Genomic DNA, 24,883 nt, shown 5'->3' with positions numbered 1-24,883 from the left:
TAGAAATTTAGTTAAATGCTGAGTAACAGAATCACGAGTGGAAACAGTAATGGCAGTGAAAAACCAAAGTATGCTGTGACTTGATAAAATATAAGCAACACATGATTGAACTGCGCTCTATGCTGTGTTTTTGGGAAAATGGATGCGCAACCAGGAAACTAAGAAGAGGACACAGTGGAGTGAAGAGTGTTCTCATTGGCTGGTCGAAATGTTTGCAAAGTCAGAGGACAGAAACAATAAAAAAAAAAATCCAATGAAAGAAAGAAACCTATACCAGTAACGGTGTCATAATGATTTATATTTGGAACATGAGGGCGGAGGGTCTGTTCCAGAAGAATGCACACTTTTCATAAGAGCACAGACAAATGAAAAAGGCAGTCAGCCAAAACATTCAACAACACAGAAAAACCTGAAATGACAAAATTGTAATTCAGCAAGTTCTCAAAAGTGGTTGAACTCGTGCGATCAAGCAAACATCATCTGAGAGCTAAATGTCACAGAAAATAATTTGTGAATGACGCGTTTATATTTTAGAGACAAATGATTTAGTATTCAAACATATGTCCTTTTAGATCTCTAATACAGCTGAAAGTTACTAAATTGTCATTTTTGGAAGGTGCTGATCCTACAACTGTCTAACACTGCATGGCAATCCATCCAAAAGTTGTACCTAAAGAGGCAGAGTGACACTGAAACACTGTCATTCATAGATCCAGGCCAGAAACTTAAAAAGGCTAATGTTCCCCTAAATATGCAAATCTCTATATAACCTCATGATAAACTAAGTCAAATTTAGAACCAAATGTGGGACCTGCATGTGCGTGTGTGAAAAATGAGAAGGTCTCTGAAGGCCCGCAGCCAGACACTGTGAGGCTGCAACAGCTCCGATAAGAGACGAAGGGACGGTCCATCGGTCTCTGTCAGAGTGGGACTATGGAAACACACCAGGCAGCTCCGTGCTGCATGTGACAAAAAGAGTTTGTTTCCCAGTGAGAACCATCTTTCATGTCCTTCTTGCAGTTCCAATCCGCTTATTCATCTGTTCAGCTACGGGCTCTCCTATTTTTGTCAAGGGCGGCCCAGCTGCTGTTTTTGATCATGCAGGACATTATGGGGCATTCCTGATGTGTTTTTTTTTTTTTTTTAGTTCAGCAGTTCTAAGCAAGTTATTCAAATGATCAGCAGTGTTGATGTGCCACTGTCATTAGCTAGCAATTTTGAACCAGATGATTAAGTTTAGGAGAGATTTTTTCACTTCATGTGTTAACTGGAATCTTTACCAGTTTAGTGAGCATTTTTAACCATTTTAAGAGCTTGTCACATACAGATCAACAAACATTTATTGTCTGGCTTGAATGTTGTCTGTTTTATAATATGTGTGAATGGTAAGTCGGGGGCATTTAGTGATAAACGTGGAAATCAGTAATATAATAATTCTCCAACATCCAATTTTGATTGAACTTTTAGCATCTTCTTAGCCAGAAAAACCTACAGATCTATTAGCATGCACAAACACAAACGCTTGAATTCAAACAGCTTTACTGACTCAAGAAAAAACTAAATATTCCCACACATGTATAGCCAAATCGCGTTTAAGAAACACAGAAAGAGCCGCTTCATTGCAATTTGGCTGAAGGGTGCTGACAGAGGTGAGCCATCTGCAGTCTGTACAAAGTGAGACAGTTTCATGTGATCTGAGGAAGATCATACAAACAGTACAAGGCTGTATGGTCTGAGCTTTGAGTGGTGGTGCAGTGAGCTTGGCCAAGCTATTAGAGGCCTCCCACATAAGAAGAGAAAGCCACTCATCCTGCTGCTCAGCAGTGGCCCGTTCAATGAACCTCTCATCCAAGCCTGTCATTAGAGTGTCCATCAAAGCTGCAGGTAACAGCTAACTCCCTGTCCCTTTCCCTTGCATAGCAGAGTTGTCAAAAGCCAGCACATACACACTCACATGCAAACACACACTCACACACAGCTGATGGGAGGGAGCTTAGGCTGTAGGCTCATGATTAGACTGGAGAGAAAGCAGAGGTACTGGGGAGGTGAAGTGAGGGCTGGCAATGTGTTGATTGGCGGTCAAAGACCTGAACTAGTCTACTGGGAACAATATAACGGATTAAAATGGGCTCATTTATATACATGAATGATCAAAGACGTGTCGCGTGCACCGTGCTGGAATATTGAGCTCCAATGAGGCAGTAACTTTAAAAATATTGCTCCTGCTGCAAAACCTCAGTCAGTTTTAAAAGAAGTTTGCGACTAACTATTCACAGCACGTCAGAACCGGACTCTATCTTCACTGGCTCCCATCATTAAGCAATTACTTCACTAAAAGACAATTTTACAGCAAGTGAGCTGAAAAATTCTTGGAAATTTTCACACAGAAGGTTTGCCTGATTTAAACAGGAAGACTGATTATTGTCATTTTGGACAATCTTTTGAGGCCATGATCATTACAGCACAGAACACGTTAAAAAGGTTAATGCAAATTTGGGGGGGGGGAAAGCATATTTTGATTCTGTAGATCTGGTTTCGTTCACTCATGTTTGAAGATTTGGAGATTTCTGTGTGTTCAGTTTTGATTGTGAAGTGGAAAGCACTGAAAAAATGTACAACTGCATCTAATATTGTCTTTCGTTACAAGGTAACCTCCTCATAATCATATATATATATATATATATATATAGTACATACCAACAAGAAGTCTCACAAGAAGGCATGTCATAGGTACATAGGTCCAATATGTCCAAAATATAGCAGTGTGACAACTGAGCAGCAGAGATTGTAAGATGGTTATGTTTTTCATTGCCTGTTGTCTTGTTTAAGTAAGCACTCCGGTGGCATGATGTGAATGTGTAACCATATTTTTCGTTAATATCCAACCACATCTGCCGGTGAAGTTGAAAAGTGAAACGTTGCTGGACATTTTGGGGTGGCACTGGACTCAGATTTGGTTCTCCTGCATCACAGTCTGTGGTGTAATGCCACCATCCACCTCCTCTTTTCTGATAAGCATTTTTTGCACATGATTTTGCAATATCACATTAGTAGCAGTTTAATCTAGTGCAAAATGTAAACATGTTCACAATTTGCAAAGAAAATGTAAGCAAACAATGTCTTTGGAGCCTGTGTGACAGTTCGATTTAATGGAAAATGTAGGCAATTGACTTTGTGGCCCCCGAAAGAGTAGGGATTTTACATATCTTCATTTTGAAACTGTTGTGCTTTGTGCTGTATATCAGTGTAGCTATGACACATTGCAACGTGAAACTATGTTGGTTTTGAGAGTTTTTTTATTTAAAAATAAACTCAACAACATTTTCAATACAAAATAATCTAAGAAGTCAAGTTATAAATTAACACTTTACTTAGTAAAACACCTGAATGTGAGGCCAGTGGATTCAGCATAAACAGAACCATGTTCTAAAACAGCATAAAACAGGTGAAATAAAAAAATCTCTGCGATAACAGCAGCCAGCTGCTCTGCCCTGAGGAGTTATGATGTGCATGGCTGTCACTTTTCCACCTCAGCTTTTCTGACAGTTCACAGTATGTGTAAATTTAGTTAGTACAGTACTACTCAGCTATTTCTGTTCAAGAAAAATATGGAAGTGAAGATGCTGCCATGTTCATATCCTCTAATCTCTCAGTTACAGTCACATAGTTGGACAATGAGGTCACCCAGAGGGGATTCAACACACTCTTTCCTTTACGCTCAACACAAGATTCAAACTAACATAAGAGGCTTCAGCAAAATCATTAAATCATGGACACACCATCAGTATTTCCCTAAGGAAATATTTAATTGCTCTGACCAGGTAAAAACTACAAAACATACATGCTAAGTTGGGACAGGAGGGCTGCTAAGCCTGGTCAAACAACTTTAGCTTCCATGGAAGAAGCATGATAGGAAGACTCTTTAAGATAAGACTGCAACACAAACATACTGGTTTTCTTCAAGATAATTTATATTTAATGTTATCTCACTGTCAACATGTTTGAATAGGAAATTGTTGAGGTCAAATGCAATTCTATCAAGATGCAAGATGATTGTGTACTTTGGTTATCTCATTTTCCTGTACTCTGTTGCTGTCTGTTCACAGCTATAAGATGCTAACTGTACTGCTGAAAAGAGGTTTATGTGAATATGATGGGCATGTTCAGTAGAAATAGAGCCATGAGATTGAAATGATAATACTTTCCAGTGAAAGGTTCGAGAGCTGTTCAGCTGTTGTTACATGTGGACTTGTAACATGTGAATTTCTCACACGATTATATGCAGTGAATGATTAAATAGGTAACACCAACATCAAAGCTTTCTGCAGTCACTGGATGCATAAAAAAAAGCTCTTCTGTTAACGACTGATATGAGCAAAGCTATTTAAAAACAAATAGTTTTAAAAACAAAGTTTTAAAATGCTTTATTAAAGCCTCCTAAAATGTCTAAGCTCATCTTTTTGATAAATGTTAGCCAGAATAAGCCCATAAAAGCCTGTGCTATAGGACAGAGTCCCTCTCAGAGGATCAACGTAAAATGACACCTATTACATGAGTGTTTAGCTGTATTTGAGGCGATTGTGTTCACTCAAATTGTCAGCCTCCTTGAGGGGAGTTGAGCATTGTCTCTATGATGATGGCTGAGCTAAATGATGTGATCACGAATGGACCAAATTAGCAGTTAGACTTTAACAACTCTGAGCAATTTCCACCAATCAGTGGTCCAATCTGTACCTCAAAAGCCTACAAGCCAACATCAGCAAATATTAAAGCTAAAACCCCGACTGGAAACCAAACTAATTTACATGTGACTATAATACCTGGTAATAAAACATGATTTTGGAGAAAATACAATTAAAAAGAACAATAACAACATGTAAGATAAATGGACAATAAAGCTAGTGGTAAAAGGAAGTATTTGGAAAAAATGGTCTGAAGACAAACCTACCAGAATATACACTACTTTTACTACCTGTTGAATCTGAATTGCTGTGAAGGTAAATTTTCCCAAATTAGTTCAATGTGTATCACCTAAATAAGTTTTCTGAAATTGAGTGAAAGATAAAACGTCCACTGATGTGACTCCAGAGTCACATTAACGGAACAGGTGAAAAATGGACACATACACTTTAGCGCCATGCTGCTGTCTGATCTGATATGAGCACACACTTGTCATTGTATTAATTCATATGCTAAAGTTTTATTACACATGTGGGCGTATGTATAGCTGTTCTCAAGCATGGCTACTTCTGCAATTTATCAAAAGAAAAGTAAATGTCTGCAGAGCACTGGTTTTCATTAATTACAGTATAAAGATCTGCAGAGATTGCCATGGGAAAAGACAGCGGGTTGCTTCAGATCTTGATTAGACTCTTCATGAAGAGAACTCTGTAGCCTTGACAGACTGAAAATAAGTCCTACATGTTAAATATCAACAAGGAGTCTGTCATAAGCCTCATCTTATTAATGTCTTGGGAGAGTGACCTCATATGACACTCTGTCTATCTCAGTAATATGAAGCTGAAGTGTACAAACATTCATGAATCTCGACTGGTGGCCCTCTCACCTTTCCTCTCACATCTCATCAACCAGCTGATACATAATCATGAGATTTAGCTAAGAAATGCCACTTTCAAACTGATCCCTGAACACCTCATTCAATCCCTTGAATGCATTTGGTTATGAGTGAATAATTGAAAAATCTATTACATTCCTATCAGCTTCAGCTTCACTTTGTGATAAATACTAATCAGCAAAAGGGTCATTCCAGTGTCATAGATTTTCTTGAACTATATCTGAGGTCCGCTCCGTGACCATACTTGTGCAGGACAAAAGGTTATGAACAATTTTAAATGCTGTGCAATACATCACAACCCCCACTCGCTGTGACCGCAAATAGAATGATCTTTTATTACACTGTCAGCAAAAATGGAAAATGTAGAGGCTTTATAAAATGAGGATTTGTGTTGGAGCTGTTGAACTGAACTATGTTCAACTTTATAAGGGTACCTAATGGTGTCCAGTTAAAGCGGAGAAAGAAAACTTTAACATAACACTTATAACAACTTGTAAAATACTATATATCACAGCCAGAGAGAAATACAAAAAAATATAATTTACAAAGCAAATGTAACATTTTAGTTTTTATATCTGCAAATAACTCTTGAAAAAGATGTTCTAAGGAATTTTAACAGAAGGCTTTAAATATATTGAATAGTCTCAGCTGCCGTCAGTTTTTTATACAAGAACAAACAACTTCTACATGTCGACTATATTATTACTAAATATAATAAAAATGTGATCACGTTATGTTTGCTCTGAGCAGCCCAGCAAAATGTCATCCAATCTTATGAAAACCAAGCTATTTGTGGTGCTTATAATAAATACCAAGTAAGACTAACCTCAGTTCTGAAAACCGGATATTTAAAAAGTTCAAATAGAAAAGCAGATGAGGGGATTTGACAGTCAGACCAAAGTCAAAATTTGATCATTTACACACAAAAAAGACAACTCTCTCTCTTTTTTTTCATCTTAATTCCTGGCAAGTAAACTCTTAATTCCCTAAAGTGATGACAGCATCCAATCAAGTTGCAGGAAATTGATACAGATTGTAAGCTTTCACGATTGGTTCAGATTTAGGTGTTAGCATTGTAGGACCTAAATATTAGCATGCTAACACCTGATAAAGCCAAACATTTGTCTACCATGGTAGCATTGCCATTGCAATAAAAATACTCCTTTAAAGAAGCCTTGCAGCTATGCAGAGCCTGTCAGGGCTGGTAGCATGAGTGTGGACTCTTAGCTTTTTCATCAAGTCAGGAAGCGAGGTTAACAAAAAGCAGAAAAGTAAAACTACCATAGTCCAAAAACAATTTAAATGTCTTACAAGACTTCTTATTAAAAAAAAAACCAAAGTCTTTGGAAGATGTTCCCAAAGAAACACCTTTTCATCTCGAGGCAATCTGTTCACAACTCAATAAAAAAAGCTTAACCTAGATGCTGTTTCTAAAAGAAAACATCCAAATCAGTTCAAGACTCAAATCCTACAGAAAGAAAGAGAGAAAGGAGAAATATATAAGGCTGCAACTGGGAGGCTTCACAAATAAACACATTCACTCTGTCAGTAGCTCCCCACTGTGCTTCAAATCAAGAGGTGGTTGGGGGCTGGATAGCATAGGTGGGTTGCAGTGATTAGTCGTTCTCTTTAAATCATCAGCAGGTTTATTTTTAGCATCCATATTGTTAATTTGTACTATGGGCACAGGAGGAACTGGTGCAGTGACTGAACAGTGTGTGGGCTGCATAGACTCAGATTTGGATATGTTGAGACTTCAAACAGCAGTGGAAACATTTCTATCATATATACAAGAAGATGAAAAAAGAAAGCAGAACAAATACCCTATTTTTGATGCCTCAACAACCTGAGACTCCAGGGAGTACATAGCTCTGCATCATGAAAATAACACTGCATGTAGGGGTCAGATCAATTTCACACTCGGGGTATAACAACACACTGCCCTAAATAATAACTGCTCCTGCCTTTTAAATCTACCTACTTTCACAATAACAGTGAGTGAATATTAAATAATAGGACTGAATTGTTATTAACCTGTTCCCTCCACAATCAATTGCTTTATCAACATGAATTAATTTCTAATGTCCCCATCAAATTTAGCTCTTAAGCTAACATGTTTATTAAGATCCTTGGTAGCATTTGTATAGCAGCAGCTATATAGTGTGAGCCTGAGATAGTTTAATAAATCAGAACATATCCCACAAAACTGAGTTCATAGTGTTTCGTTTAGACAAATATGGTGCATGTATGTTTCTTCGCGTGTGAGAGTGTACCTATTTGCTGTATATTTGAGAGCAATGGTAATTCACGTTCTTTGTCTCAGCACATTCAACTTGAAACAAACAAAAAAAATCCATATTGTAGGTCTCACCTCTGATATGAGAATGTTTTCTTTGTTATAGAAAGAACTGTGATGCAGATTAAGTCCTTGAAACACATTATGCCCACAGTCAACCGAGATCCATTCATTCAGGCTGTAGCCTATCCCAGGTGTCTCCAAACAAGAGGACGAGTCACCAGTCTATTGCATGGCCAACACAGAGCCTAATGAGACAAACAACCATACTCGCTCTCACTTGCTCTCACAGTCAGATTGGAATAACAAATTCAGCTAACATACATACTTTTCGGACTGAGGAGGGAGGAGAGAACCCCTGCAAGCACAGGAAGAACAAACTCCACACAGAAAGGCCCCAGCTGAGAGGCAAACTAGGAGCCGTCTTGCAAGGAGGTGACAGCGCTAACTACCACCATGCAGATCTGTCAACTAATATGATCATATATGATATTCAGTGTAGATTCTAAAGCAGCCAATGACATCAGCAGAAGACCTTCTTTGTTCATGGTCTTGGGAGCCTACTGACCTTCAGCTCTTGCTTGCTGCTTTGTTTAAAATCTTGTCTTTATCCAATGAAATAGATGCATGATCTTAATCAAGTTCAGATAACTGTTGTGGATATTCCACCTCTTCACGCTGAATTTATTTTGTTTAATCTGAGCCCTGAAAATGTTCCTGCATTCATCTTATTTCATGCCGTTCTTAGCAGTGAAAACCCACGTGCCACTTCAGCAGCAGCTACTAATGTCCATGCCATAACAGAAACACCACTGTGTTTGATGGATAAGATGGTATCTTCAGCTCATGCAACGTTTCACTTGCTCCTCCTCACTTTCACAATTTCTTTTAATCCATCCATTTATTACTGATAAAGAAACATGCTTGACGACATGCTGCAGCACATTTCTGGCATACTGTGAAGTCTTGAAGTTTTCTTCTCCATGCAGATGATTTACTCCTTTCATCCACTGAACTTGCTCCAACAGTGCTTTTGCCTTTCTATCCGTCCTATGCACAACTTCTTTTCTATAATGAGCTCAAATTATTTTGGCAAAGCAGCTACCCTTGATATCCCAGATAGATTTTGACCAGATTGCGTCCAAGTCTTTGCAGTTTGAATCCTATTGGTTAAAAGGAAAGGTTTATACACTAAATTTACTCAAGATTAAAATTTAATCGTAATAACTGTCCAAATCCTTACAGTCTGAATATCTGTGCAAGTAAACGGTATCTATTGGGAACAGCTTCCATTAATTAATTGCCTATGGGTTTACATTACAGCTGAGGTCAGTGAAAGGATGCCAAGTGCAGATAGCGGTAATTGATTCTCACATTTATTATCTTCAGATTAGGCACACTGCCAAGAATGTGCCACAGAGAGAACACAGAGAACACGGACAAAGCTACTTGGATATCAAGAACTGCATTTATCCACAATGACTTGACACTGGCATCATTTTAAGTATATAGTCCTAATTTACATTAAGTTAACTAAAAATCAATTAAGACAATTAACCTGGCTGTAAAGGAAAATCTTAGAAGGGATAGATGAAATGACTGTTTTCAATTAATTCAGACATAAGGACCTCCGTCTCTGTTTTCACCAGTTTGTGCCGGTGAAAAGTAAAAAAGATATCAGAAAAAGCAAACGTGCCCAACTTCTTACAAATTATGAACCATGCATGAGGCAGAGACATTTCTCTGGACAGCAAAGTTTGTGACTCATATGTCATCCTGTATCCACTTCAAAGAAAGAAATTAAGAAACAGTATCTCATAGAAGAGTGTTAGGTAGACATGTGGTTGCCCTTTAGTATACGTACAAAATCAAGTTTGATGTTATATTTTAAAGTCCATTTAAAATTTCCATTATAAATACAGAAAAGCAAAAAGGGTATATATTAAAGTATGGGATTCCAAAAGGGCAAATGCAAAACCTTTACTATCTATATACAGTAACACTGGTCAAGTGAACATGCACAGTAATAGTCTGACTATTCACATTATTCTAACTCAGACACTGTCCTGATGATGGTTTTTATATGAGGAGCGTATAAGATATCCCTTTAATATTAACGTGTACATGTTACAGAGAATAGCTCAGTTATGTGCAACACTACATTCCTCTATGTCACCACAATATTTGGGGCCATCCAAAGCCTATAGTGTATCCATATTTTTCCTCACTCCAAAACCAAGAACTCCTCTGTTCTACACCAACTCCTGTTGGAGTTAGTCTTGCCATATCTAATGATAGAAACAAATAACTCAATCTATAGCCATTTTCACATATCTGTTGAGGCATATTGCAAAAAAAGACATCACTGTTGCTCTTTAGTAATTTACACATGCCAGACAGAGGCAGCCTACTGATGCAAGCTTACTCACATCAAGCCGGTGTCACAGAATCAGCTCAACGAGGACAGCTTAGCTGATTAGACTGCCGCATTCTGCAATACCAGCTTGCCTTTACAGGCATAGCCAATTTCACCTCTGTTCCTACCTCCTTTGCCATTTAGAGGCATATCAGCAGTGGATCCTGTCTGATTCCCCTTGCTGCTTCTGTACTTTCACACATGAAACCGATATGCAACAAAGGCGCATCAGCTTGAAAGTCATACCTGAAAAGGTCTCATGCAAACAAGCCCAAAACAAGCATCTGGGTTCTTTAAAAATAAAATGCAAAGTTGCTTATAATAAGTGAACCTGGCAGTCAAAACATTTTATAGTGATTAAAGTGTAAACATGTCAACATAATGCAAGATAGATAAGCGTCCTTCAAGTTTTACTGAGAAGGTTAAATAATGCAAACCATGGCAATATATGATCTGATATGAGAGCTGATTGGCTGCAGCTCACACAGCGCTGTATGTGAAACAAAATAAAACGCAACGACTTGACGATGTGGCACATGTTGAGTCTAATGGTCTCTGTGATGAATTTCAAGACAATGCTGACAGCGGTAGTCTGTCTGTTGCAAAACAGTCAAACTCATTATCTTCTGATGACCTTCAGAGTACAAAGTACATCAGCTGTATTAAGAGTCACCTAAAAACACACTGGATTCCAACTATTTATTACTGTGGACACACAAACATGAGCACTAACTTTCAAAAAACTAATCCTGACATCCATGCAAAGAATAAAGGCAAACTATCAGGGACTAGTCAAACACCAAAGTATTTCTCAGCATGTTTAGTTAACCTTTATACATCTTAATGCATTGTTATTTAGTAGGTGAAACACCTAATTGCTATTGTTAATCTGTATTATCTTCTGTTTGTCTGCTGAGCCACTAAAGTCTATAATACTGTGCGGTATTTGACCAACACTACTCAATTCATGCAAAATGCTTATAGGAGATTAAACGATCGTCCGCATGAACAGCAGGTCAGCATGTAGGTTAGAGCAGCATTTAGACTTACAGCAAGTAAGACTGGGATATGACATAGATTTATACAAATCAGCTTTTATAGTAAAAAGCTCCTGAGAGTATGAAAATGAAATGTAAAATAAGCCTCAGTTAGAGCACAGTTGCCATGGAGGAATCAATACTCAGCCAAATTAATATAATACAGAGGCAAATATAAAAGACCTGAACAGTCATACAATCTTTATGGTATAGCCTTTGAATATCAAAAGTATAAGTATTTATTATGCAGAAAGGATGAGTGGAAGCACTCAGACTTACATTTTTAAGTGTTCAAATGATAACACATCATTGGTTGTATAAAGCTGTATTAAACACGTAAGCAGAATTTTATGGTGGATTTAAAGACCTAGTTTGTAATTTAGGCTTTTTGCTGACATCACAAAGAAACCTATATGACCTATCAAGTGTTTTGGTACACTTTACAACAAAGAATGAGCAGGTGCCTACACTTGACCAGTTTCAAGCATCAAGCTGTCCATTCAGAGCGCACAGGTCCTCTTGGTCGAGGGGGGAAAGGCACTAAAATGAAACATTTTACATGTAAAGTGACAAGGTTCTGGTTGGCTGTTGCTTAGGAGGTTGAGTAGATGTCTTTTAATTGGAAGATTGCTTTAATCCCCATCTCCCTCAGTCTACATATCGATGTATCCTTGCCTAAATCACAGTGGATAAAAGTGACTGAAATGCCAAATAATGTAATAAAATGACAAACCTGTAAATTTATGTACTTTAAGATGTCAGCTGATATTTTAAAAACCAATAAATATAACCAAGAATTAATATATTCAAGAAAACATTTTTACATTTTTGATATTCAATGTCACAATTATTTATAGGTATCAAATAAATATGTTGAAAGTTCAGTTCAGTATCTGAATGATAAGGGAGTAGGAGTTTAAACAACATACAAAAACTCAAGTGCTTGAAAATGAACCTCAGAACAGCCATTGAAGAAAATGCTTTCCTCAACACTGTATCTTATTCTCAGTGTAGTACATTCAATGACAAACATTTAGAGTTTCCCAAGGGAACCAATTCTGTTTTGATCCTCAAATTTCTGTTACATAATTAATCAAAGCACAAACACATCCACATCAGAATGGAATCTACTCGTTGCCAACACTAACACAAACAGAACTTATTTTTTTCTTTACTATCTCTTTTCTATCATTAACTCACCGGCCTTCCCCTCCTCCTTCTCGGACCTCATGTCCTCCTCACCAAGGGCTCCGCTTGACTCCACTGTAAACTATGGTGTGAGCTCTCATAGCATGTGAAAAAAAAAAAATACCCACGCGCTCATATATGTACAGGCCAGTGCACACACCATTCAAATTTCACTCACAACACCACCAGTACCGGCCGCTCCCTGCTGTGCTCATTGTGGCTCCACCCAGGCAGGTTACCAGGAAGTTTTCCCCTAAAAGCCACTCAGCCACCTTCGTGCTGCTTTTCTTTTTTTTTTTCCCCCTCTGAATGCGACTCTCTGTCTCTACTGCTTTCTGTGTACCTGTTCAGCGACACACCCAGACGCAGCTTGGACAACTTTCACCCACGCCCACTTCTGCTTTTCATCGTCCTCTGACACAAGCAGGAGGGGGAGGGGAAAACAAAGCGCACCTCAGGCCTCAGGTAACAAACCAGCTGTGGAGCTCTCACTCCACCTGATGGCTGAGAGCTAACAGAGGATAGTGCATGTAATTAGACTCACCAGCTACACAAAGAACAAAACACCCCGCTGTGTAAAAGCTGTGCACACTCTTTGAGTCCACATAAGTTTAGATATTACTCATTCACCAGAGGAAATAGGAATAGAAAGCTGCTTGTGCAAACTTAAATGTAAATGTGCCAGTATATCAATCATAACAGTGAAAAAAAGTTCATGGTTCAAACCAAATTACCTCACCTCTACACACTCAGATATGTTTACAAGTACAGGCTTTTCCATGTTATCTCAAACCTTCCAGGCATTTGATTGCTCTGCTGCTTGGTGCTGACTAAGGGCCGCCTGTGTCATGTTAGATGAGACCGTGGATGTGAGCGGACAGAGTAAATAAGGTTATGGCTGTTCCATTTTACCTCTCAGGGCTCTTTATGCCTAAGGCAGATACAGACAGGTGGCTTGAGGAGAGTGAATTCAGCCTGCAAGGCCTGCCTGGACATAAACCTATAATGGAGTTTTTGGTTTATAAGCACTTGAGTGACACAAGTAGCATACTAAAGTGTAAGCATGATGTGTTCTGTTTGTGTGCAAGACAAATTAGAGTTAGTTCTTATTATGTATTTAAAGATGTGACAGCAGTTCAGAGCAGCCTAGCTGGTTGTCTTACCTGTCAGAGGTTGACACTTAGCGTTTTAGTTTCGCGCAAAGATCAAATGTAATCTAAACAGATAGTTTTCACATAAGGCAATAGATCTGTCAATCACGCATGGACAGCTTGTGGATAACCGCAGAGCTCTCTGACTGATCTGTGCTGAGACAAACTGTTGCAACAACAACAATAGTTATCATGGCACAAATATTATAATCTAATGCAGATATTGCAAATGCATGTTTTTTGTGCTGGTCATTAGAGGAGGTCCTCATAGAGGAAAAATAATATTAGTTCAAAGCACATTAAAGCCACATAAAATATCATTTATTTGCAGAGAATTTGTTGTAGAATTGCTGCCATTCATAAAATTCAATTATTGTTAAATATTCACCCTTGCATTCTGATAATCAGCTAACAGTAGTTTAAGCAGAAACAGCAGATCCTGAATCCTTAATCGTCACCTCAGACAAGTATTTTCTGTCAAACAGCTCTCCCCGCACACAGCAACTGGACTTGGTGGAAGCCAGGTGTACCGATCAAAAAACGACACGGATACATACTTGTATGCTCTTGTCTGTAGTTAATTAAGCTTGTAAGTGTTCAAGCTTATGGATCTGAGCTGAACTACCACGCATGTTCTGTCGTATTAAGCATTCCATGGGCTTGTCACATTTCTCTATTTTGTGCCACCTGGTCTCCTGTGTCCTCCCTCTTCCTGCTTATGGCCTGTAAATTGATCCAAGCAACTCGAAGAAGGGAGTCTCATTTCCTAAAATTCATGTGAAGGAGACAGCAGGGTCAACTGAGAAGAGGATACGCAGCTAGGTTTCACAGGATGGTCATTTGTGAAATTTGCGTTTGGAATTTGTGAAGCATGAAAGGAGTGTGTCGCATTATCCCACGCTGTCAGTTGATTAAAAAGTTAATATTGGATTGTCATGAACCCTGTGAATGCTCATCTGACACTGATCTTAAAACACAGCAGTGGACAGTAGTGAAACTACATGTAGCTGTGCCACACAACAAATTTAAATATTGAATGTTTAAAAAGACGGCCTCACAATAGGAAAGTCTCATCTTAGTAAATGCCTCCTGTTGCCTCGTTTCTCCTCAGATCTTAGCCCCGAGGACAGGAGGTGGGAGAAAATCTGAGGATGTATAAATAGAGAAATGAGAAGACTGGTATGTTTGTTGCATCATGTTTCTAGTTTGCAGTCGTTAAAGTCTCAAAAATCTTTGTACTCATGCTGATAAACACCAATTCTTAATCGTTTCTTATTATATTGTCTGTTTTTATTCAAGTCAGGATGTCTTCCTAGCCTTAACCGTGTCATTTTTATTTAAAATCTTTACCAAGTAGTCAGTAATGTATAAAACATAAATGAAAGTTACTGTAAGTGCAAGGAGATGGTAATTGAAACCTAATATATCATTGCAAAGTAAAGTCACTTTGAAGCATCAGTGGTTCGGATGGGACTCGACTCCCAACCACCAAATGGGGACTTTGTTGCCACTTAAATGTGATACAGCAGTCTTTCTTATTAATATTTCATGAAATGCAGGTTTTTGTGTTCCTCCATGTTTCTTTTTCATGTCTGCAAGCACAAAAAACAGTGACTATTGTGTCCATGGACACAAATCAGATTGTCACAATTTCACATTCTGCTTTGAGACTGGGTTGTTTGTTCACCTCAGTAATGGATTAGAGAGGCTCTAATGCCATGTTCACTTGTTGGAGTGTGTTAGCACAGGTGCACTCATTAAATGTGGAGCAGTGTGTTGCTCACAAGGAGACACCAGTTTATGAAGCAGAAACTGACCTGCTGAACAACTTGATTCAAGTGAGACTTATCTCCAGCTATCACATGAGATACTACTGATGCTTATGCAGCATAGCAGTGTTTTTAATATTATATTGCATGGAAAAATTAGCCAGACTACTTGTTATTACACAAAGTCTCTACTTAAGTCAAATCTTTAACATGTGACTCCCAACACAGCTTGTGGTTTTCAACTTTCTCTTAATTTGCAATGAATTATAGAAATGAAATCCAAAAGCAACAGCTTTCATTACTCTTTGTAGATGAAAAGTTGGTAAGTACTGTAAAATTACATAAAGATTAATGTAATACACATGAAGTAACAGGTTAAAAGACACATTATTTTGCAGTTATCTTACAATGAAATTGTTAACAAATGCTCATTATGAGACGCTGAAGTATTCTATTCAGAATGGACATTATTGACCAATTGTACCACTTTATAATTCCAGTCATGCTGAGGCCTGCCTGTAAGCTAAACAGAGCCTTATTCACAGTATTGCTTTTGTCCTGACACCTCCTCAGTCTAAAATTTTCCACTCCTCGGTGTCCTTATTCTCCAGCTTAACTCCCCGGATCACTGTGTCATTCATTTGCTTTGCTCACATTAAAGCCTATAAACCTCCTTTTTTTTACCCTCCTCTCTCCTCTGCATTATTGGTCTCCTTTCAGGTGACCTGTCAGTCTGCATTAACCGTGCTGCAGTGTGTTGATAGAGAGTTGGGAGGGAGTGGCATTATGATTTGGCTTATAGAGCGAGGAGGTGGTGAGGAGAGTGATGGACAGTGACAGAGGAGGAAAAATGAGCTTCTGAAGCCACAACTGTCGCTGCTCATTGTTGTTGGAAATATCAAAAGGCTTATCTCACCACCGTTAAACACACTCTGCCTGCTTCAGGTTAAAATAGCAAGCTCAGACTCTCTGGTTTGATATCAGCATGGGAAGAAGAGAGAATAATGACGAGAATTAGGATGAGAGAAAGAAATGGTCACAAGGCCTAAAGATTAAGCTACAAAACATGTGAAATCAATAGACTTGCTAATCAATACATTTTGTGATATGAATAAATGCTGGTCAGTGTAATTACTGCACAAGAGGAAATGGGGACCATCATTCTGAGGTACACAAGCCTCTCTTTGAAACACTGTATTTCTTATACTGATGGCAGCGATTCTAGAAGATAAGTGGTCTTGCAGCGATCCAATAATTGCACATTACAATAAAAGAGTGATAAACTCCAAACCGGTTTGCCAAGTAGAATGCTTTTCTGTGGAGGTCTCATGAGCAATACGATACTCTGTGCTGGGTGACAAAACTTGTTATATTGCTGAGATAAATCAAAGCCTGGCCCTTGTGGCCAGGTACAAAGTCTTGTTATCTGATTGTTCTCGCCCGCACAGGCCTTTGCTCCAGCGATCTCCCACAGTCAAGCTGAGAGCTCAGTGTCTTTTTAACTGCCAGGATCATTCACCATTCTCACTTCCTGCTGTCACCAAGACAACGCCTCGTGATTTGGAGTAACAACGTACCTTTTCCTAGCGAGCAGTCTGGAGTGCCAAAGTCCATCAGGCTGGATATCTCTGTCGGGTAGCACATGTCTGTCACCACTGTCTTCTGCCTGCGGTGCACTGAGGAAGCTGCAGGAAAAGGAAAATATCCATGTCATTTCTCTGAGTCAGAGGAATCAAACGTTTCATGATAAGTTTTGAGAAAACGTTTTGTTCTAAATGTTAGTATGAGACTCTACGTATTTGTACAAAAACTCCCCGAGTAATGATGGATTTTCGTCCAGCTATTTTGTGATGCTTGGCTAATATTTTACTACCCTGGTTGCTCTTTTTAAAAAACATTTTATTCCCTTCTACCTTTACTTCCTACCTTGTGAGGCAAGAAGAAATTCTCAGAGAGTTTTGCTGCCCTTTTGTGCTCTCCTCACAGCCAGACAGCTACAGATACTGATCAAGGACTCCTGTGAACTTTCCTTTTTCACAAAAAATTCAGACGCATTTTCTCAATGTTTCCCCTCATGTTTAAAACATGAAATGCTTTACGAATAATGTAATTATTGGAGGATGCAATATCAACCCTGTGGCAGGGAGTGTTTTTGTGCAGCAGACACTGGAACGTAACAGACTTGATTTTCCTATGAGATGTACTGTTCATGAGTGAGTGAATCAAATCGGAAGTAAATTTTCTCTTTTAAAAACGAAACGAAAAGAAATGTGGATCAGTCACATCTCCGTTGCTTTACAGTCAATAAATTAGGCTGCAGCCTAAGCCTTAGGCTGCGTGCAGGTGGAGATAGACTGTATTGTGAGTGGTTGTAATTCAGTGGAAGAAGTAGCTGTTTTCTAACTGGAAACAAATCGAGCAGGTTGAAATTATTGCTGTGGTGGACACTCCCAAGATGACGACAGAAGAATAACAACTTTCCTCTTTGGGAATATGTGGGATAACACATCGTATCTGAGAAGACACCAGTCAGTCCAGAGGGGTGTCCGGAAAGAACTGGTGACTCGCATCATTTAAATCTTTGTCAGGTCAGAGGAGCTGTAAAGTTCGACCTAATACTTTTCATCCAAAGAGGCAAAAACCTGCTTTTCTTATTTTTTCTAAATATGAAATAAAAACCAGCTTGTGGAATTCTGGTGCTGATTTGTTGAGAGATATTGATTTGTTGATTGACTTAAAAACACATTGTTAAACAGCTACAAAATAGCAAACAAAACAGTTGTATTTTGTTATGTGATACTTTCTGAAAATTCTGAAAAAAACATGACAAGAAGGTGATGTGTTTGGTGCAGTTTGTTTATCAGTTTGTTTGCAGGATTACCCAAAGATTTATGATATGAACATTTTACTGAAGCTTCACTTAGAATTTTGTATCGGCATCCAGATCCGGATCCAGAATCTTTTTATACAGCTTTGGTGGAAGTTTGCAAGCTCAGATGCTCTAATTGTGTTTCCTGAAATGTTGCCAGAGTACATGCAAAACTATTTTTTAAATTAAAGTGTTTTCTCCAATAACCACACACTCATTCCATTAGTACTGCGTTAAGTATCTACACTGAAGTGCCCTCTGAGCTGTACCTTTTGTAAAACCACTCTCCTTTAGCAGTGATCTCAGTCTTCCCTCCTAATCTGCAAACTTCAAAGTTTTAATTTCACAACTGTTTGGTATTTGTCTAGATTACTGACCCTTCCCTCCCTTTGAAGGCCTCCTCCATCTTTCTGACTTGTCAATAACTATTTAGGTGTTGTAAAGCTGACCTTTACTTTGGTCTTTAATATGGAGATTGGACAGCAGGCAGGTTTATGCACGGCTGCTCTAAGACTGCTTTACTTTGCACCAGCAATAATGAGGGACAGACAGGATGAGGCTGCTAGAAGTGAGACAAATTCAGAATCTATTACAGCTCTTTCCTGAGGGTGTCGGCTCTTTGTATGCTTAAAAATCAAGATGTCAGTACATAAATTTACAGCCTGAATTGTTACATATGTTTCAAATGAAGATGTGTGCCTTATGCTTGAGTATTACTTGTGTTATGCTTCACCTCCAGCATATTTTTGATGTTTGGGGATTTTTAAATTGACCTCCCTCGAGTATGTGATTATCTGCAGTCCATTGTGTTTCCCCAGGAAACTTCCTGCCATTGTGTCAGTACTATAAAGTATGTGGGCTGTAGTGAAAAAAAAAGAAAGAAGTATGTCCAACCATCTTATTTCTGCCTGGTTGGACCTTAACGGAGAGAGGTTAAAGGTTATACTGAACATTATCGTCGACTGTCAGCCCTAAACAGTGCTGATTGTAGAAAACTCTTCAGTTTTATTTTCTTGTTCTCATGTCACATAAAAATAGTATATTGCATAAGAATTTAAGGCTCATTAGACCTTTTATCATCCAGTATATCCAAATTAAATCAAGTTCAAGGCCACTGAAAACAAATTATCTTTGCAGTTAAGGCCACAACAGATTTATTGCTTACTTAGAATTTGTGAAAGAAAGAACACATTGTTTTGTGCTATACTCTCCTTTTGACCCCAAACATCTGAAGAGGAGCACTGTTGTGTGTCTTTGACTGACAGTTGAGACGGTACTTACTCTCTTTGAATGGCCAACCAGTGGAATAAATGTGCTTTTAATTCTTTAATGTGGTGCTATTAAATGGGAATATCTAGGGCAGTTGACCTTCAAATGGAATACCTTTAAGGTCCCACTCCAGTGGTTATTAATCCCCTAAAAAACACTTCATGTTCCTCAAAATTATACATCTATGAGTTCAAACTTGAACCTCTCATGGCCTTAAAATGGCTTTTGTGTAGACAGGATTATTGCTTTCACATATTTCTGGAAATCCTGGAGGGTATAAAACATTGTTCAGTCACCAGATTGCAATAAACGTCTTTAGTAAAGGTCTATTTTCGTTTGTAATTTTTGTATACTCAATAATGAAATGACTCAATCACAAAATGCTATTTCCTAGATCAGAGTTCTGATGTATACTTGTGAAAATTTTATTCTGGCACTATTTCTGATTTATTTACTTTTTAAAACTTTAAAACTTTATTTTTTTACTGTCTTTCTTTTCTCTTTATTTGAGAATATCAGCATGCTGGTAATAGTAATTTCACAGTGCTCAACAAGTTAAAATATTCAGGACAAGTCATACTAATAGAAATTACTCCTACTGTGAACATATTGTACATGTTAGCTTAGTCTGGGACAGTGGATGGTATTTATTACATTGTTAACTTGAACCACACTTATTATATCAATAAACTTTATAATTCATAAACTCATCAAATAAGCTGAGAAATTGAAAGATCCCAAAACTATTTTTGACAACCAAATGGTCAGACATTTCTAATAGAGCAATTGAATGGCGTCATCTAAAATCCCGGTGTTTAAATGAAGGAAAATCTGCATGCATACGTATTCTTCTATGCATATAATTGTTCTCTGGGTAGTTGCAGTCAGTTTTACATTTTGAGACACAAAGTGGGCACTGCAGGGACTTTGCTGCCTTTGAGACTTCTGAGACTCCAGTCCAGCTCTGCACTGGCCTGGATTCTCCTCTTCTTATCTGGGCAAAGGGCTGTAGTCCCCACAGTGCACTGAAAAATTTCCATCTATCTTTTTTGGCAGTCAAAGTTAAATACCTTGTAATGTCTGCATTTGATTTAGTCTTTGCCAAACAAATCGGCATGAACACTACTGCTCTCCAGTTGTGGATGCACTTCTGTGACAACGTTGCAAAGAAATCCATCTAAGACATGACAACTTTGACCAGATTAGGTCGAATGTAGATCTATGAAAATACTTAACTGGCCCTGCTCATACCTCCACCGAGTCCCAGCTGCTAGTGCCTGCTTGCTTGGCCTGGGCCCAGTCCTGGCAGCTAGCAGGTAGTGCCAACTCAATTGGTGAGACTGAGTGGCTGATAGCCCCCACTCGCCCTCAACTTACTTCCTCTTACTGTCACAGTGGATGCAAAATAGCTGTACAGACCCACCCCACTAGAAGTCCGGAACGGTTCCTCCAATGCTCTACGTGGAACATGCATCGGCTTTCTGAGACTGTCAGTGGCGCTCTGTCGGTTTAAACCTGAAATCCCCAGCCTAAGCATTGACAGCTGATCTTGTTCATCAACATGTCTTATCACACATTAAATATTTTATGGACATGAAAACATAAAACTTGATTTGAAACTGGATTTTAGCAGGTGAAGTTTTCAATGTCTTTTCATCATTAAAAAATGAATAAAAAAGACAGAGAGCCCAGCTTTTATGTAATGTCCTGCACAGGCACATTGGTCTTTTCACTTGCTATGACTAGTTACACATATGCTGGGATTAATATCACGTTGAAAGTATTTGCAGTAGGGTCATAACACCACATAGATCAGCAAATAAGAGAACTTTCACACAGACGACACCACAACTGAACCACCTTGTTCGTAGTCCAGGCTTTTCTTCCTGCATTTGGCAACATCACCACGAAACATATTTCCCTAAAGCACGCCTTGCGGCCATTTTGGTGCACATACTTAGTAATGTGTTTTTGAATATTAGAGTGTAAAAATGCCCAAACAGTCTCCAAGAAAATCATGAACATCTAAATGAGCTGTTTAATTATGGCTCTATCTTGTTATGTGACTGAGTGAGCATGCATATTATGAGAACCCTAAAACAAAGCCAAAGAAATTAAACTGAATCATTATCAACAATATTATGTACAATTGTACATTTTTGCTTTTAAAATGTCTTAAAAACATGACCTAAACAGGAGGAACAATTTATGTCAAATAAAGTGTTTTTTTAAACTCTTGGTTCAAACTTCGAGATGGGGGTGGATATGCACTTTTACAAACTGGTTTTCGGTAGTAGTAGCTCGCCCCTGTAGTACCAGCCATGCTTGTGAAAGGTGAGTGACGGCACCATGTTACACAAAGCTGGTTTAAAAAATACTTTGAGTGATTTTATGGAAATAAGTTTTCCATCTACAGAGACTGATTGTCAAGGAAAAATGCTAAACTTTAAAATAAAACATCAATTTGCTCCATTTTGTTTGATGCAATCTTTTTCTTTATAGAGAAAAAATGTCTCTCAGTGACATACTGTAGCTCGAACATATTTGTGGAGATAAAAAATATTTTAATTTCAGTTGAACAGAGATTTTAAATCATTAAGAGGTTTAAAGGTGCTCTCTGTAGAGAAAAATAGTAAACATACAACTGAATTACTTTCAGAATTAAATTTTTTTTACTGTAATTCCACTTTAAACCATTAGATGAGACTGAAGTTGCCATATTGTCTAGTTTTTGTATTAATAATCAAACCAATCAAACAAATTACCAAAAAGGAACACAGTGAGTTAATGAGGATGTTTTTTTGTACCAATAAGGGCAAGGCAAGTTTATTTGTAGAGCACAATTCATACACAAGGCAATTCAAAGTGCTTTACAGCTACATAAAATCACAAGAAGGCAAATAAAATCAATCCATAAAACATAAAAATAATCATTAATCAATTAAATTAAAAGCGAAGAGTGCAGATAAAATACTTTCAGTTGTCATATGCTAAATAGAACTGTTTTCAGCCTGGATATGAATGTTGTCAGAGTTGAGTCCTGTCTCACATCTCGCATCATCAGGATGACAAATAGATATTTCCCCCCCACAAATGTCATTTGGTTAGCTTAAAATAAAATAAAATTGAATTGAAATGGAATGGAAACACACACCTCATCTGAAAAAACTAATTAAACGGAGTGACAAAATCCCTTAGATTTTCATTCAAACCTCACGGCAAAGACAGAGCCTTGCAAGAATTGAACAGGAAAACACTGACTAGCTACATATACAGTGTATGGCTGCAGAAACACCCAAAGATAGTGGGAACATCTAGCTATGGCTTGGCCGAGGGATGCAGGCGACATGTATGGGACACGATGGGAAGAAGAGACAAACACTCAGCAGGAGTCAGAGTAGGTATTCAAGCAGAGACACATAGAGCCAACTATCTTGAGTGTGCAGACAGCTCATCTTTGCCCACCCTCAGCCAGCCTTTAATTATGCTGGCAGTCGTTTCATCACACAGCAGAGACATTCATTCTCTCATCAGTCATCACACTGAAAAGGAAGAAAACATGCTGAGATATCTGTGGAGTGACAACGGGCTGAAATGCAGTCAGTAACACTGCTACATGTGATGCATCATGATGAAAGACTGACACAAACATGTATACACAGCACTTGCAATATACTATGATGAACTGATACGCTGTGTTATTACCAGGCGTGTCTAAAACCACTGTCACACACACGCTGGAGTCCTGAAATGTTCTAGAGATGTTCTGGAGCAGTGGTGTGTGGGAACACAAATGTCCAAAACATTCGCTCTGGACATTTTGCAGAGATTTTCCACCCAGTCCCCAAGTTATATCTCTGGAACGTCACTGGGTGAGCCAGAGTATGAGCGTCTCAGCAAATATTTTCTGCTAACCTGTATGCTGCTTTCTACTTGCTCCTTGTTACATTTGATACTCACACACACACACACACATATATATATATATATATATATATATATATATATATATATATATCGTACTATATTTAGTACAACATAAGCACTGAATATATATATATATACAGTATATATATTCAGTGCTTATGTTGTCTGCTATTCTCAATCTTTTGGAGAGGAAACAGCGATTTCTACAAAGTACTTTCAGCATCCCATGCTGCCTCGTGGGCGCTCTAGACATCCATTCCACTGCACCTTCTTCTTTACATTTTCAGTCAGCAGAGCGCATCTCAAGCAGAAAGCCTCCTGCTGTGATGTGTTTGTGTGAACAGCAACTGTGGAAAAAGACCTGATCAAATCGTCCGCACTTTCTCCTGAACATCTTCATGTGTTCATGTGTGAAAATGGCTTAACAGTGGGTTCATTTGAGACCTAACTGGTATACAGTCCAGAGGTTTGCTCTAAGGTTTATTGTTTCTATAGATTCTCAACCACAGAGAAGGTTTAATTGATACCGACGGGAAATTTGCTTGTTAATATCTTGTTTGCACTCTGCGCATGAACTTTGCAGAAAGAACTGACTTAAAGAGTGTCTTAGAACTGATCGTTAAATGCACTGAGGCAAAAGTAAAAGGTTTTAAAATGATGGAGTAGAGTTCTATTAGTAAAATTACTCATATTCATAAAATGTAAAGCTCTGAAAAATCGAACTATTTTCTGCGGTGCACTGTAATTATCTCCCCTGGCATGACAATAACCAGCATTCAAAATTCAATTATTTCCGCTCATGCATTTAAACTAATGCAACATAATGTGAGAGGAATTTGAAACACTTTAAATAGAATTTCACAGATGTGAAAACAGTACATAAATTAACTAAGCTAAAGGAATTTAGGACTTTGGGGTTTCTTAACTTTTTAAACAACACAGAGGAATTTTGTTGTATTCAGGAAAGAGTTCATTTGAGATATTCAGAGCACAAATACTTCACAAGGAGAGAGTGTTCATCCCTGACCTCAAAGCCTGCAGGTTCCTCCTGTTATTATCAGACACATGGAAAAGAGCCAAATCCCAGCACGCAGAACACCGACAAACACTCCCACAGCACTGTGCATCTCCCCTGTTAGGTATCATTACCAGATTCAGACATGGACCGCGATGATAAAGTAGAATTAAATCTCTTTTATCACTGAGTTAGATATGAAATCAGGAAATTAAACAAAATACTGAAAAAAACCATAATAACCCATAAACACTGCCTGTAAACATGTCAGATAGTGTTTTGACAACAGTAGTAAAATTTGTCGGGAGAAAGTTGACTTAGTATTCAACACTGTCTTTATATTGTTAGAGAATTAGCTCAATGACTCCTCC

General features: G+C 38.3%; 1 protein-coding gene across 3 annotated transcripts in view; it reads right to left on the bottom strand.

Moving 5' to 3' along the window:
• kaznb (kazrin, periplakin interacting protein b) overlaps positions 1-24,883 on the bottom strand; it is a 97,569-nt gene that overhangs the window by 14,473 nt on the left and 58,213 nt on the right. For all 3 annotated transcript variants that reach the window (XM_072381947.1, XM_072381948.1, XM_072381949.1), the window contains exon 3: positions 17,010-17,117. In XM_072381947.1, the coding sequence (XP_072238048.1) occupies positions 17,010-17,117 (108 nt within the window). The remainder of the gene's footprint in view (positions 1-17,009; positions 17,118-24,883) is intronic.

This window comes from Leuresthes tenuis, unplaced genomic scaffold, assembly GCF_036924035.1.
Source record: "Leuresthes tenuis unplaced genomic scaffold, fLeuTen1.0.hap1 SCAF_3, whole genome shotgun sequence".
NCBI classification, from domain to species: Eukaryota; Metazoa; Chordata; class Actinopteri; order Atheriniformes; family Atherinopsidae; genus Leuresthes; species Leuresthes tenuis.
The sequence above is the reverse complement of the archived record's forward strand: the minus strand, read 5'-3'. Positions and strand labels throughout refer to the sequence as shown.